This window comes from Taeniopygia guttata, chromosome 2 (assembly GCF_048771995.1).
Source record: "Taeniopygia guttata chromosome 2, bTaeGut7.mat, whole genome shotgun sequence".
Taxonomy (NCBI): domain Eukaryota; kingdom Metazoa; phylum Chordata; class Aves; order Passeriformes; family Estrildidae; genus Taeniopygia; species Taeniopygia guttata.
Window position 1 is genome coordinate 100,240,587 of NC_133026.1, and position 15,391 is coordinate 100,255,977.

At 36.7% G+C, this 15,391-nt stretch overlaps 1 protein-coding gene across 1 annotated transcript in view; it reads left to right on the plus strand.

Annotated features, from left to right (window-relative positions):
* Positions 1-15,391, plus strand: part of PIEZO2 (piezo type mechanosensitive ion channel component 2) — a 287,036-nt gene that overhangs the window by 98,036 nt on the left and 173,609 nt on the right. The window contains exon 3 of the mRNA XM_032746936.3: positions 3,195-3,320. Within this exon, the coding sequence (XP_032602827.2) occupies positions 3,195-3,320 (126 nt within the window). The remainder of the gene's footprint in view (positions 1-3,194; positions 3,321-15,391) is intronic.

The window sequence follows — 15,391 nt, forward strand, 5'->3', positions numbered from 1 at the left end:
TGTTCTCTATTCTTTCTAGCCTCCATAGTTTTGTCAGAAGTTGTTGGTGGAGTGAAATCAGAACCCAGTTCTCAAACTCCCAACCGAGGTGTTTTGCCTTGTGGTTTTTCTTTTTTTTAGTCTTGTTGGACATACAGAAGCCTATACATTTACGACATAAATGAAGGAATTGATATTGTGACTTCTGGCATTTGGCTGGCGCAATGTTCTCTTGCACATCTGTTCTGTCCACACAGCTTTCTGAACAATATATATCTCATTCTCTGTGGGATGTTCAGCTTCCATTCATGTCCCAAGGATTTTTACATTAGGGCAACTGAACAGTTGAGGTATGTTTTAGCAAAGGAATTGCAACATTGAGAGTGAATTAGAATTTAAAAAATCAAAGGATGAAAAACATATTTTTTCCTCATTGTAAGAAGCTCTATTTTATTTCAGCTGTCCCTTTTCTCACCATGTCAATTCTGTACGCGTATGGTTAATTTTTCCTTTGTGCCATTTAGAACCAAGTTTCCAGTAGAAAGAGAAAAATGTAAGTAAAAACATAGTTAAGTGGGTTTACTCAAACCCTACTATGAATTGAAACTCATCCCTTTTCCAAATCTGTCACTTCTTCTTCCTTAACATAAATTACATATTCAGTAATTCACTTATTTTAGCACTCCCATTTCTCCCAAGTTGTTGATGTAGCTCCAAACTTTTGAAATCCGGGTCATAATATTTCTTACTTTTATCCAAATACTTCTAGTTTCCAGTTTCTAGTTTCTGCTGGCACAGATGAACGTGGTGCAAGCAAAGTGCTCCTGCTCAGTAGAATCTGATGGTGGTCCTGTCCCACTGAAGGCTGTGAAGGGAGTGGCCCTTGAAGAATGCTGTAACCTGCTCTGAACATACTCAGCTGCCTTCCAGATGTGTTTTTATCCTGCCATGTTTACCAGTACACTGAGAGACTATCTATTATCCTGAGTGTTAATAGTCCTTTACATTTTTCCCTAGCTTCGTGCAGAAGGAGATATTTTTGCAACATTTCAGCATTTGAAGAAATATATTTTCAGCTTTTCTACAATTCTTAAAAGGATGACAGCTGTAAAAGATCTTGTTTAAAGCAATGGTTTGCTCAATTTAAATTCAAAGATGTTTGCTTTCAAACTTGTAAGAAGTGAAGTCTAAAACGGAGACATATTTTGAAGTGATATAGAAATACTGAAAGATAGACCTGACAGTTTGAAAATTGAATGTGCATTGACTAATTGTATTGCATTTTTTCACGTCTGGATGCTGACTTAGAGCATTCTATCAAAAAATTTCAAATCCTCTTCCACATGAAAAATTTGTTGCTTGATATCTATTAACTCCCAAGCACTAAGAGTTTGTAACTTAGAACTTCATAAATAACCAGACTGTCTTTGTAATCTGTACATTTGGACACACTTCTAAAGTCCACAAAACTTATATTATCAAACTGTCTTTCTCCAGTTTTGAGACAGCTTTTTTAAAGTTATATTTAGTTTTATTCTGAGGGTGTGGTTCTTGTAATACCATAAGCCTGGGATCTGGTAATGAAGAAGAGACACATCAAATATTGAAGCTTGCAAAAGAATTGTAAAATGCAGCAGTCCCTGGACTACTTTACATATGACATCATATCAAACAAATTGTTTAATAATATGTAGCTTGAATTTGTTTGTTTTTCTAAAGCTTTTGAAAATATTGCCTATTTATTGCTTTTATAGTGCTTAGAAGTTGTTGTCCTAAGACAGGACGACAGGCCCGCTTCTGCAGAAGGAGATAAACAAAAAGTGGCCCAAAGATTTTAATAACCAGTCTTTTGGATGTAATGCTCTGGCACCCAGGTTGTCTCTTTTCTGTGTGAATTTTGGTGACAAGTGAATAGATCAGAAAAAAGGGTCTATTTAGCAAAAAGGGTATATCTAGTCCTTTTCAGACTGCAGAAAATTAATCCATGAGCTCATTTGTACAATTTTAATTATTTTTGTAAAAATTATTTACTATATTTAGAAAATATACTTCTGTTTAGGCCATTGATGACCTATGCTTGAACTACAAAAAATCTAAAATTAAAATCTGGTTTATTGTCTAGATACATAATGTGAACCATCATCTTCTTTCTAGTAGTTGCTCATAACAGTTGTTGTTTGCAGAATAAGTATGAGCCGAACATGCTGCATGTAGAGTGAACATTTCCTAGGTATATTCTGCTAGTTCTGCCCTCCATAGCCTTGGAGGAGAATTTACAGCCTTCGGTAAGAGTTTCAGTAGTCCTGCTTTTAATGTGTAAACTAAAAAATTAACCTCAAATGCATGGAGCAGGTGGTATAAAAAGCTTTGGAAGTAGAACTGCTATTGCAGATAGGTCAGGTAGGGTGATATTTAATGTTGTCTTTTATCAGCAATTCAATTTTGTCTTGAAGATGCATATTTCCTGAAATGCTGATGGTTTACTTTATTTATTCATACCTTGCAATTTTGGCTGCCTGTGATTAAGCGGAGTGTTTCCTAGAGGATTTATAAGTCATTTCTAAATCTTCATCAAACATTTTCTGTTGGCTTTTGAATAGACATCCAGTAAATCACAGAGGAACTATGACCAAATGTGTCTGGCACAGGGTTCCTTAGTGTATACTGAAAATTATGTTTAAAACTTCTGAAGGAAGAAGGCAGTTGGCACAAAGCAAAGCATTCATTGGAAGTATGTCTATACTCCTGAGCCAAACTGAGGTTTGTGTCTTGTTATGCCCTCTGCCATAGAATAATTTTGTATAGAGTAATAAGATGAACAGGTTTTTATATTCTCAAAAGTAGAAGTATCATTTCTGTTTTGTCTAAGTACCAGGTAAAGTGTTGGTAAGCACTGCGATCTTATTATTATTTATGTAAAATTTCTCTCTGAAGACTTAAAAAACTTAAAATTTTTCTTTCTTTCATTAAAAAAAAAAAAAAAGGAAAAATTTGGCAATAGCAGTTGTTGTGGTTTGTGATTAAAGAGTACTGAAAGAAACTATAATTAAAGTGTGATTTTTACTATAATGTTGACCATAGGGGACAGTCATGATTAATGTTGAACTGACTAGTAGAAATATCTTTGGTCAGGATATTTTTATGGTTTTATACTGAAAATCTTTAAGCAATGTTCGGAATTCACCTATTGTATGCATGTATATTTTGTCTTTTAGGGCATACAGGACGATTATTGAAATCTCTGTGTTTCACCAGTCTATCATTCCTGCTGCTGCACATCATCTTTCAGATTACAATAAACAGTCTTGAAGCTGCAAAAACTATTGAACCTGGTTTTAACTGTGAGTAAAACATTTTAGATTTTGTTAGCATTTTAAATGTTCAAATGCTTCAGTGGTTTGAAAGGTGAAGGGTTGATAAGAAGGCACTTAGCTTTGTGCTCTTGTGGGTTTGCAGCTTGCTCTTGTTTTCTAGCTTTTTACCTCAAAAATTACTGTTAGTAAGATAGAAAGACTAGAAGAGCTTAAGAAACAAAAGAAAAAAAAAAAAAATATATAAATTTTTTCTTCCCACCAGAAATGCATTTTCTTTGAGTTTACCACTATTGTTATGAATTAATCTTTTAGGCTTTCTCAAAATTACCTCAGAATCTGAGAAAACTACTCATTTCTGTCATTAGATAATAATTCAGTGAATTAAGAGTAAAATGAAATAAAGTAACAAACCTCTCTCTATCCATGTATGTATGCCTCTCTCTGGCATAACTCTCTTTAATTTTTCATTTAATTTAACTTTAAATATTGATTCCAAAACTTATATTTCTAAACAATATTTGTCTCCTTCTTGCCGGTGTTGTATGGGAGGAAGGATTTTCAATTTTTCATTTACGTGTAAGCTCAACTTAAAATATATTACATGACATTTTGTATCTTCCTCTCTCAGGAAATGTTGTTCAATACTTCAGAAAGCAAACATTCTTTATTGCGCTGAAGTTAATTAAAATATCTATCCTGTGATTTATATATGTAACCTCCAGGTAGAAACTATTTGTACTTGTCATACCATGCTTACATTTTAACATTTAAACCTGTCAACTTACCTTTGATAAATGTTCATTTAATTTATCACAAGGTATGCTGCTGCCACTTGAGTAAACAGCTGCACTACAATTCAACACAAGAAACCTTATGTGATGTAAAGTATTTGACTTAAATAATAAAATCCTAAGAAAGCTTGAAGTGAGCAAGTGAGCATTACCATTTCACCTTTAGTTTAAACCATTTTCTAAAGTAAAAGGCATAATTGTGTTCATTAAATACCAGTTTCACCTGGAATATCTTGGGCTCTGTTGATTCCAATCAGGCCTTCAGAGTCCAAAAACATACTTTCTTTTTTTTTTTTTTTCAAAAATGTATATAATTCACTGAGGGAGCAGGATTGTTTTCCATATGTGTTTACTGTTCTTATGACTATAAAGACATAATTTTTACTTAGTTTGGAGGAACTGCATCTAGACACCATTTATATGAGTAAAGAGTTCCGAGACAGAGTTGCACCCACTGGCTTTTTCCTCCTTTTATGGTGAGAACTGTGTTCTGCAGTGGGAATTAAAATAATTATTTCATCCTGAAAAGTCCACTCTTTAAGACGAAATGTACCATTTTTTACTATTTATTCACATTTGTTGTGTAGCAGCTCCTCTTTCAGCTGCCATTAGTAATGATCTCCTTACTTGGGGCCTCACATGGCAGAGGGTAGAGCTGCAGGAGTGCATTAAATGTTATCAGACTGCTCTCTGACACCAAGGCCACTTGACATGACATTCCCACACTCACCATTAAGCTCTTTTTGCCTCCTGAGTGCAAAAGCTGGTTTGAAGTTGCCTGTTGGGAATGTTATTTTACCAGAGGAGCATCCAAACTGTGCCCAAGTTGTTTGGGATAGAAGTTGGTTGACCAAAGTTGTTCCAAGAGTTTTTAAACTGTTAACAAGATGAAATATTTGGCTGTTGAATTTCAGTGCCTGAATACTGAGTAAACTGGCACCATTTTGTTTACTTTACAGTTGGTAAGATCCAGGTGAAGCCAATAAAAAGGGCAATTTGATACTGGCATTGCTGGACCCCCAAGGTACTTAAGGAGAAGTTAAAGATTGTCATAAATGTAGGGGCTAGAAAAGGCCAAGGCATTTGCTAGGTCAGGGAATAAGGTCAATTATTGTCATTTAATGGCACCAGAACTTAGATGTTCCTGTGGGGGTGAGAAGAGGACAGAATTCCTACTCCAGAAAGCACCTTGATAGTACTTTTGCTTGTAACAGTACAGTGACACAGCCCCACTGGTTTCCTGTTCCCCAGCCATATGAGGAGTGCTGTACAAAACTGACTGCAGATGTGGGCTAAGCCGTAGTTTGAGAAATGCGCTTTGCCCATGGCATCTTCACAATGTTATGATCTCCGCATTTTAGACTTGCTGTTAATGTTTTTCCAACTTTTTCTGCTCAATAAGAAATTCAGAAGTGTAGACTGGAAGACTGATGTGTTCTGTTTCTCCAGCCAGACCCAGATCCACTATTAATAAAACATTTTTTTACAGCTACAGTCTTTTCTGATGCTTATCATTAGGAAATTTTTCTTCCATTAGTCAAAATATCCTGTCTTCGTCCTTCAGCCTGATGTGGAAATGAAGAAAAACTTTCCATTAGTCTTTATGGTTACCCATTTTGTATTTCAAGGCTGCAGTCATATTTGTCATATGTACTCTTTTCTGTCATTCTCTTCTATTTACCCAACCTCAGCCCCTTCAAATTTTCTTCATGCATCACATTTTTTAGGAAGGAGAATTGTTATTGTTTTTTGTCTACTTCTGTTTTCTCCAAGTTTTTCAGGTATTTCTTGAAGCTCAGTGCCCAAAGCTAGGAATTATTTCAGCTGAGAATTTAGTAGCATATACTGAAATATAAAAATTACCCAAGTGTCTGCAAGTCTTATTCCCTGTTTATGAATTGGTCTATGCTGCGTTTTGCAATGGTCTCACTTTTTATTTCTAATTCACTGAAACCCACAAATTCTTTTCTTGAAAACAGACAATTTTTTTTCAATCCCATGTTTATGTAGGTGAGTATTCTTACTTACGTATAGTGGAAGTTGATGTTTGCCCCGTTTTTTCCCAGAAAGTTTTATTTATCAAGACTGTTCTATCTCCTTGCTTGGTAGTGGCTTCTCTGATAGGGGCCCTCTGCAATAACACTTTTAAGGGTGTTTGGATAAGTATTTTTTTTTCTTTAGTATTTGTTTTGATTTTTCTGGAATTGTAGTATGTCCCCAAGTTTAAGTAAATCAAACCATGAAAGGAGCTAGTGGATGCTATGGCAGGTCCCCTCTTAATTATCTACCAAAGGTCATGGGAGTCTGGGGAGGTCCTCACTGACTGGAAGCCAGACAGTATTATTCCAGTTCACAAAAATGGCATGAAAGAAGATTCAGGAATCTACAGACCTGTTATTCTAACCTCAGTTCCTGAAAAAAGTATGAAAAAAGATTATATTAGGTACTATTTAAAGGCATTTAAAGGCCAATGCAGCCATCAGGCATGATCAAAACAGGTTAACAAAGGGAAACTCCTGTTTACCTAATTTGATATTCTTCTATAGTAGTCACCTGCCAGTGGGTGAAGAGAAGGTGGTAGATGTATTTTTCCTGTACTTTAGTAAGGTTTTTGATACTGTCCTCCTGGAAAAAGATTGTTCAGTAGGTTCACGATGTGCTTGGTTGGTGAAGTGGCTGAAGGGCAGGGCTTGAAGGGTTGCGGTGAATGGGGCCACAGGACACTCAGAGCTCAATTCTCTGCCCAGTCTTGTTTGCAATGTATTTGTCTCTTTCAAATCAATCTGGATGAAGGAGTTGAATGCACTATTAGGAAGTTTGATACCAACAATAATCCCTGCGGGAGGTGTTTGGGACAAGGTGCCTTGCAGAGGTCTTTGTATAGTTAATCTAGCTGCTGGCAATTTCAGAAGTAGGTGAGAGGGCAGGATAATACTGTCTGCAAATTCTGTAGGTTTATTTGTCTCAATATTTCCAAATACCAATATTCTGAATCAAAAGATCATTTTCTAGTTTTAGTTTTTCTTTTCACACTGCTGTATTAAAACTTGTGATAATATTTTCATTTTGGTAACAGAAACACTTGAAAAATGTTTAGATTAGAGGTGTGATAAAGACTATCGCCTCTTAAACCTTATACAGTTATAGTTTCATTTTGGAAGTGAAGAACAGCCATCCTTTTATCTTTTATATCTAGAAGCAGTTTTAGTTGAGCCATCTGCAAACACAAACCAGACATCTAGAATTTCGGGTTAATTTCAAAACATTCTGCTACTATCCTGGACTTATGTAATTCAAAATCAGTTTAGGATAATTCATGGAATGTTTAACTTCTTTGGTTTGTTATCTTTTCCATCCCCTTCCTCTTGTAGAGTTCATATGCCTTCTCTTTCAGGATGGTTACAAAATGCTACAGCATTCTCTAAATTATATGTGCTTGTTGATAAAGGTGTTTAAAAACATTTGGGCAACAGAAGGTTCTTGTTTCATAAGAGCCTTGTGACTATTGCCTAGCACTAATAAAATTTTGCTGCTAGTAGTCTTTATTTAGCTTAATGAAAGATTTCTGGTTAGCCACAACGTCAGTGTGTGGAACTAACATTGACTACCTGCCAGATATAGAAAGGAAAAGAATTGATACAGAAAGGGTGAGCTGGGCTAATCTAAAGGTGTCAAGAGCTCCATAATTAAGCTTGTTTCACTGATATCTCCATATAATAGCATGATTTTGAAATATAGCAGTATTCATGCAGTAATAGAATTTCATTATTAAGTTTGTATTTCTGATGGAATAAAATTCTGATTATTAGATTAGGCAACGTCTTTTGAGTATAGAATCCATTAGGCAGGGAATTGAAGGTTAGACCACAAGGTAATAGTTGCATTCTCTAGTATGTACAATATAGTTCTTTCCTAGGACTAGTTTTAAACATCTTTAAAAATGGCAATATCACTAGCAGGAATGTTTTCCACAATGTTAGTTTTAAACTTTACTCCCAATAAATTAGTGCAATTATTCATAGTTTGTATATAATAATATTCTGTATGTGTATTTTCTTGTGTTTAGTCAGCCTTTAAAATAAGTCTGGTTTCTTTTTCTATTAATTGTAGTGATGTATATCCATTTCTTATTTTGTGCTCTTCTATCATCTCTCGCTCTTGACTTCTGTGAATGGATCTACTGAAATGCTTATTCTCTGCAATAGTATTTTTGTCTGTCGGAACTCAAAATGTCCCTCAGACATTTTCAGAGGTTCCAGGCCTTGGTCAGAAATATTTTAAACCCTGGCAAGCAGCTGAAAACAGCTGTGATCTTGAGTTTGAGCCATGGAATGAGTTATCAACTTTGAAGGTGGAACAACCGGTCACAGAGGGTTAGATGGTATAGTAAAAGTAGTCACAAATTAGAGGGGAAAATGTTTTAGTATTGTATGGGGGGTTTTAACACCTGTACAGGGGGGTTTTACTTTGTACATGGGGGTCAGGAGTTCTAAGATGGAGGAAAGTGGGCCTGATCCTGTTCTTCCTCCTTCTTCTTCCTTACCTCCATGTTCTTGGTGATGTTGGCACTCACAGATTGGTTTAGAGTAGAAAAGCACATTGTAACATGGATAGTAGGTATTGGGGAAAATCTGTAAACATATAACACGTAATATATCATATAAAAGATAGCAGCAGCCTTGGGCGGGGAGAGAGATGACGGAGACACCAGACAGTGAGGGTGTCAGGAGTGTGTGTGTCTCTGCCTGGGCAGCTGACCAAGGCAGCGCAGCGGGCGAAGACAATCTTTTAGATAACTAGCAATAAACTGCCTTGAGACCGAACCACAAGAGGCTGCGGAGTTTTTTCTTTGGAAGCACGGGTTGGAGGAGAGACTTTACCACCACACGAGACCCCTGAATCAATCCCGGGGTTCTCACATTTGTCCATGAGAAATGCAACTTAGACTACTTCAACTAGTCACTAGTTAAGTTTGTAGTCAATGTTTGTAAGAATACCAAAAAGAGCATTTAAGATATTTCTGGATATTTTTCTTATACATCACAATAATTGAACTGATGGAATTTAAATAGATACCTTTAACTCCTTCTACAGACTTTCTATGAATCTTTGTTTATTATATCTGCTTGGGGTGCTTTACTTACAAAATGGTTATATGTAGAAAAGGGGAGAATAGATTTAAAGCACCAAGTTGCCTAGATAGCTTCTCTGTTAGATCATGGGAACTAAAATCAGATAATTCTCTGTCTCTGGTATGCCATGGTGAATGTCAAACAAATGCATGCCACCATTGTGGAATCATAATAACTTTCTGCTTTAGATAAATTTTGAAATGATTTCTTGGCTTAAAAGACCATTCTGTGTTTGCATTACTATCAGCATGTCCCTGAGGTATTTTGTTATATTAGGAAGCAGCAATACCGAGCACAAATAAATTATGTCTCACCATTTATTGAAAGCTCAGGCTCAGGACTGAAGCTAACCTTTTGTAGGAATGAATAATTACTCTTTCCTATATATCTGGTGAGATTTCATGCCTTTTATACCTTCCTGAGTATACTCCTAAGGTTGTGCTGATTTTGTAAAGTACTGCTTTGGTAAAGGTTGCTGGATTAATTAACTCACTGGAAATAAAGATGCTGCTTTTGTTTATAAAGGGAAAAAAAAGTTTAAAATGTTTCATACAGAGTTTCAAATTTCTATTTCAAAGGTAGATGAATGCCAGTCATTCAAATACCATGATTTATTAGCCCAACTCCTGTCTGAGGTCTGAGTGTATCTCATGGCCCCTTGTTGGCTGTTCTGACACATCATTTCATGGGAAACTGCCTTGAAAACACATATTTTGAAAATACTGGAAATTTGAAATACTATGTTATGAAAAAATATTCTGATAATTCCTATTAGTTGTCTTGATAATTTTGGCAATTTTACTTTCAAAACTATTGCTTAATATGAAGTGAAATTACTCTAAATTGCTTTAAGAAAATGAGTAAATTTATTGTAAGAAGCTTCTGAGCAGAAGTCATTGCAAAGTAAGCACCTTTATACTGAAAAAGTCATTATGTCCTCTCCAATGGTTTTGCTTATCAAAATAAAAGTTAACAGTTACCTTCATTAAAGAGTTCTCAAGCACTTGCACCCCAGACAAAACAGCTCATTCTTGCCTAGCAAACACATCTATATCTCAAGCAGGCAAATGCTTAAGGTTCTTTCCAAACAACCGGTTTAACTGCAAATTTGAAATCTGCAGTGATCTCAATTCTATGTGCATCATACACTTTCTTCTTTGCTCAGTGAAATCTATATTTCTTTTTTTTTTTTCCAACAAAAGTGGGCCTTGTCTATCAGAACATCTACATTTTAATAATATTTTTGTGTGTCATCTAAAAGATTATAATCCTTGCCAAAATCTGAGCAAAAATAATGCCTTTAAACATATAAGAAACAGTTTATTCTATTATCACAGAAGTCATCAGATTGTACTTGTGTGGTTTCTGTACAAGCAGCAAGAAGGTTCGGAAATGAACTCTTGTTTTAAGAACAACTGTGGAAGGTCCAGTTTAACAAAACTATTATAGTAGGGTGAAACAACCAGCTGTAGCACTGCAGAAGAATCAGAGTAACCTTTCATTGAGAATCCTATTTATATATTTTAAACTCAAATTTGTCTGAGCCTGTGATGTCTATGACAGCCAATATAGTACAAATTTAGTTCAGACTTTTAGCTAGAAGAGTTCCAGACTGGTGAATGGTGCCTCAGTGGGAAAAACAAATTTTAAACCAATATTTTAATAGAAGAGATTATACAGGTTCTTCTTATACAGGCCAGCAAGACTGATAATACTAAATTGTATAATATAAAAGTCTATTTTTAATGGAATTTAGATGCTTACATATTTTTGAAGTCCTGAACTACAGTTGTTATTAATAGTTAAATCAGTACAGACAGCCAGTTGCCTGGAAAGTCTATTTTTTCAGGTTTTATGAAAGACAAGTGCTGTGATTTAACCTCAAATGGCAAGTAAGTACCACACAGCAGCTTGCTCCCCCTAACTCCCAGTGGGATAGGGAGTAGAATCAGGAAAAAAAAAGGTAAGGAAAAGCTCAAAGCTCATGGGTTGAGGTAAGAAGAGTTTAATAATTTTAAAAAAGTAAACTACTACTACTGCTACTTCTACTAATTTTACTGGGAAAAAAAAAGAAAAAAGAAAAATAAAACTCAAGACACACATGTGATACACACAAAATAGAATTTCTCATTACCCAGCAATGTTCAGCCTGTCCCTGAGCAGCAAATAGTCCCTTCCAGCCAGCTCCCCAGTTTATATGCTGGGCATGACATTCTGGGGTATGGAGTATCCCTTTGGTCAGTTTGGGTCATCTGTCCCTCCCAGCTTCTTGTAGACCTCCTCACTGGCAGAACATGAGACACTGAAAAGTTCTTGATTTAGGGTAAGCACTACTTAGCAACTACGAAAACATCAGCGTGTTATCAACATTATTTTTAAAATAAACCCAAAACACGGCACAGTACCAGCTACTAGGAATAAAATTAACTCTAACACAGCAAAGCTACAGTCAGTTACTTCTTGTGGTTTGACTTTGTGTTATATCCTCAGCAAACTATGTGAAGCTTCATTACTTATATTACTTGCAGGATGTTTGCAAAACGCAGGTTAATAGAATTTTATAAAAATAAAAGCTAACTGTCACTATATGGATATTGTCCTTATCCAAAGATGGTAAGGCTGTCTCTTGGTGACATCTGCCCAGTGCCATGTGGATTGAAAAAAAAGAACCTGCTTTGGCTTGTAAATTCCTCTAATAAAAGCTTTTTCTCTTCTGTTGTTTGTACCCCACAACTTGTGGCAAGAGTCAGCTGGGTGGCTGGGGGGCTTGTAGAAATACCACAATTTACAGAATAAGGAGAATAGTATTTCTTCAGAGCTTCCCTCTTATCAGCCGTTATGCCTGCAGAATAATGACATAGAAAGCAGTAAATGGCCTTTTGTCCAGATCTCCGATGAGAGACAGAAAATCTCAGAATCTCTGCAGAGATCAGTAACAGTGGTGCTTACAAGGACTGATGTAGAACTGAAGCTCCTGTTATGCTATTTCACATGGCAAATACCTTGAAAACCTAGGAAATTACAGAAAGGCAGGAGATTGGACTTCAAGGAAATAATATTTGCTATCACACTCTGGTTTCATCATCTACTGTTTCTTGCATAGGTGATATGCAGTGTCTGAGTCAAGAAATATAAAAATAATAATAAGGAACTTCTCTATGGAGTCATGAAGAGCTTGAGACTAAAAAGAATGCTTAGCTGTAAAAACTGCAGTGAGGTCCAGATGTGGTGGCACAAATACTGTCATTATATTGGGTCCTAGAAAGGTGTGTTATTGTACAGTATTACTAATGACCATTTCTGACTCTCACTTCTATGATTCCAAGAGTCAAAAATGTTTAACATTTGGAACACATCCAGTGAGAAACTTTTAATTAGTCAAAGGTGTTAGCATGCCTTTTTTGTCTCAACAGGAACTTAGAACTATAGCTTATGCTGTATATGAAAGTTAATTTTACTTTAATTCCGTGCACATTGGATGCTAATGTTTCTTCAACACTTTCCATGCAGCTTTATGTAGCCATGGAATTTATGACTGGGGAAACAGAAGCTTCCGTAATTTCTTCTTAGGCATGTATGATAAGTCCTGCTTAATTTCTTGCTTGGTGTTATTACTTAGGATTTTAGTTCATTGTACTTATGGAGTCTTTATTTCTGGACTCACAGGCTGCCATGTGAAAACTGAGCAATATTCTAGAGAGTCACTTTGAGGCATGGTACATGGCTTCATTATATAAAGTATGTGATTCTACTGTAATGATGCTGGCACACTCACTTGTGTTCAACCGTTCAAGAGAACCTGACGTAGGGGATCACCCTTCTCACTGCCACTCACTGTTTGTATTTTTGACAGTCAGAATTGCATTGGAGAGAAGACCTGGGAAACTGCTGGGTGGCCCATGGGGCTGTACAGCTTCTTTCTGAAGCTGGTGGACTTTGGAAGGTATTCCCAAGGCGCACCCAAGGAAGCACCCAGGGTACCCGCTGATCCTGGGATGCAAACTGGGACAGTTCTCTTTTTAGTGTCCCAGTTGTAGCTAGGATGATTGCAGGGTAGTAGAATAGAAGTGTCATCACTGTCAGCTTGTTTTAGGGCTGTTTGTAGGAGAGATAGAGCAGCTGTTTTCTGTCTCCCTCTGTCCTCTCAAAGGAAGAAGCAGAAGTAGCAAACACAAGGAAGAAATCAAGACCAGCTGTGAAGGAGAAGGCACTCAATAAAACTTGAATAGATGAGATGAGAGCAGAATGTATGTGTGAAGGAAATAAAAGCAGAAGAGAGTAACTGTTGATTTATACTCGGGGTTAGTGCTCTTAGTAAATTAAGAACCAAATGTGCAGAGTAGGCTTCTACTGTGCACTTCTATTCTACTCTACTTCTACTCTCTACTTCTATTTTTGTTGGTAGCCACTTGCTTGCTTGTCCCTGGTTGTATGTTTAACCTTTGTATGAAAAGCTTGTCAGCGTACATTGCCACCTGCTTTTAAGTTCTGAGTTACTACAAAACCTGTTCCCTATATTGTGGAAAGTCCTTGAAGACCAGCAAAATCAGAAACTGGGTGCTCAGATGATTACAGTGAAAAAAAACTTGTCTACAGGGTCAGACCCTTACTCTGACCCAGGTTATCATGGCTCATTTGGCAGTGTTTGACTGTAGCAGAATGAGGTATGTAAGGACAGCACTACAGTGCTTTAGCAACCAGCATCTCTGGGTTGGTGTAGGGACCATGTTGAAATGTTCCCTTGTTAATCATTCAAATCACTGTAATATAAATATTTTACTGGGAAGTCTTACTGTAGTATTACTATTTGGGAGTAGGAAACTATATATTTGTGTGTTGGACACTGTTTAGACAAATACTTTCCACTGAGAATAAATATTTCACTTTATTTCTGGGCATCTGTCTCTTCTGTTTGGCTGTTTACATTGTTAAGGAGGATTGCTCTTCAGGTAATCATGCTGAATATTTTTAGAAAACCTGATTCATTAGTGTGATTCTGTGAGCATTTGCATGTGCTCATGCCCACATTGCAAGTTTGAGAGCGGTTGGTCCCTGGGTCAGAGCCCTTAGGCTTCTGCACCTCTTGGTGATTTACATCAGCAGCTGGAAAGCAAACAGCAAATCCAAGTTGTCATGTGACAGCTGCTCACCGCAGCCACTCTGCCACAGCTGGACCACCAGCTGGGCATCCCAGCTGCAAGGACAGGTGACGTGCTGTGTCTGGGGGTGGCAGCTCTGATGGGCCATCCCTGGCAGTGCAGCACCCCAGTGGGTGGGCTTCCCTGGGCAGTGTGGGCTAGAGGCTGTTCTGGACAAAAATGAGGTCTTGAGTTGAGGTTAACCTCTAATTGAAAGGGCTGAGTTTACTGAGCCCTTTATGGAAGCTATGATGTAAAACAAATCACACTGTAAAACAAAGCAAAAAGCGTTGCTCACATAAATAGGGCTTGGAGCCATCAGGAAAGAAGTGTTTTCTTAATGGGATTGGACTTGAAATGCTTTGGTGGGCTCTCCTGCATCAGTGTGTTAGAACATAGTCCTAAACCTGGGTCAAATACAATTGGAACTTGCATGCTTTAAGTTTACTTCCAAAAGGAAAATCTGTCTCAAAATTCCCTTGAAGTTCTGCCAGATATACAAGTCTAAATCAGTAACCACAAAGGATGCCAGAAAGTGCTGTACCTTACACCTTTTGCATAAACAGTGTGCGGCACATCTGTCAATGCTTACTCTTAACAAAGAACAAAAGAACTAAGAACAATTCCATAACACTCACAAAGGGTGAAAGAGTATCCTTTACATCTCTGGAAGGAAGAGAACTCTGAATTTTGAAGGGTAGACTTGATTTCTAAAGTCATAAACATCCCTTTTGTTTCATTTCAGCTCTTGCATTTTTCCTGATATCTTGTTCGTTTACATATATGTATATGAAGCCATATATACTCTGTTTACTGCTGAATTTAATCATACTACATTTCTTTAGGGGTTTGTTTAAAGCAATCAAGAAATTGGATTTCAGAGATGTTATAGTCATCATCTAGACTAAAACCAGGAAGATTTTCAATAGCATCAATGAAAGATGTAGTAAATGAAAAATATTTTATGAAAAAATTTTAGTCCTATTTTTATGTGTCTAGAAATAGGGAGAGTAAAACACAATATCTTTCAAATGATT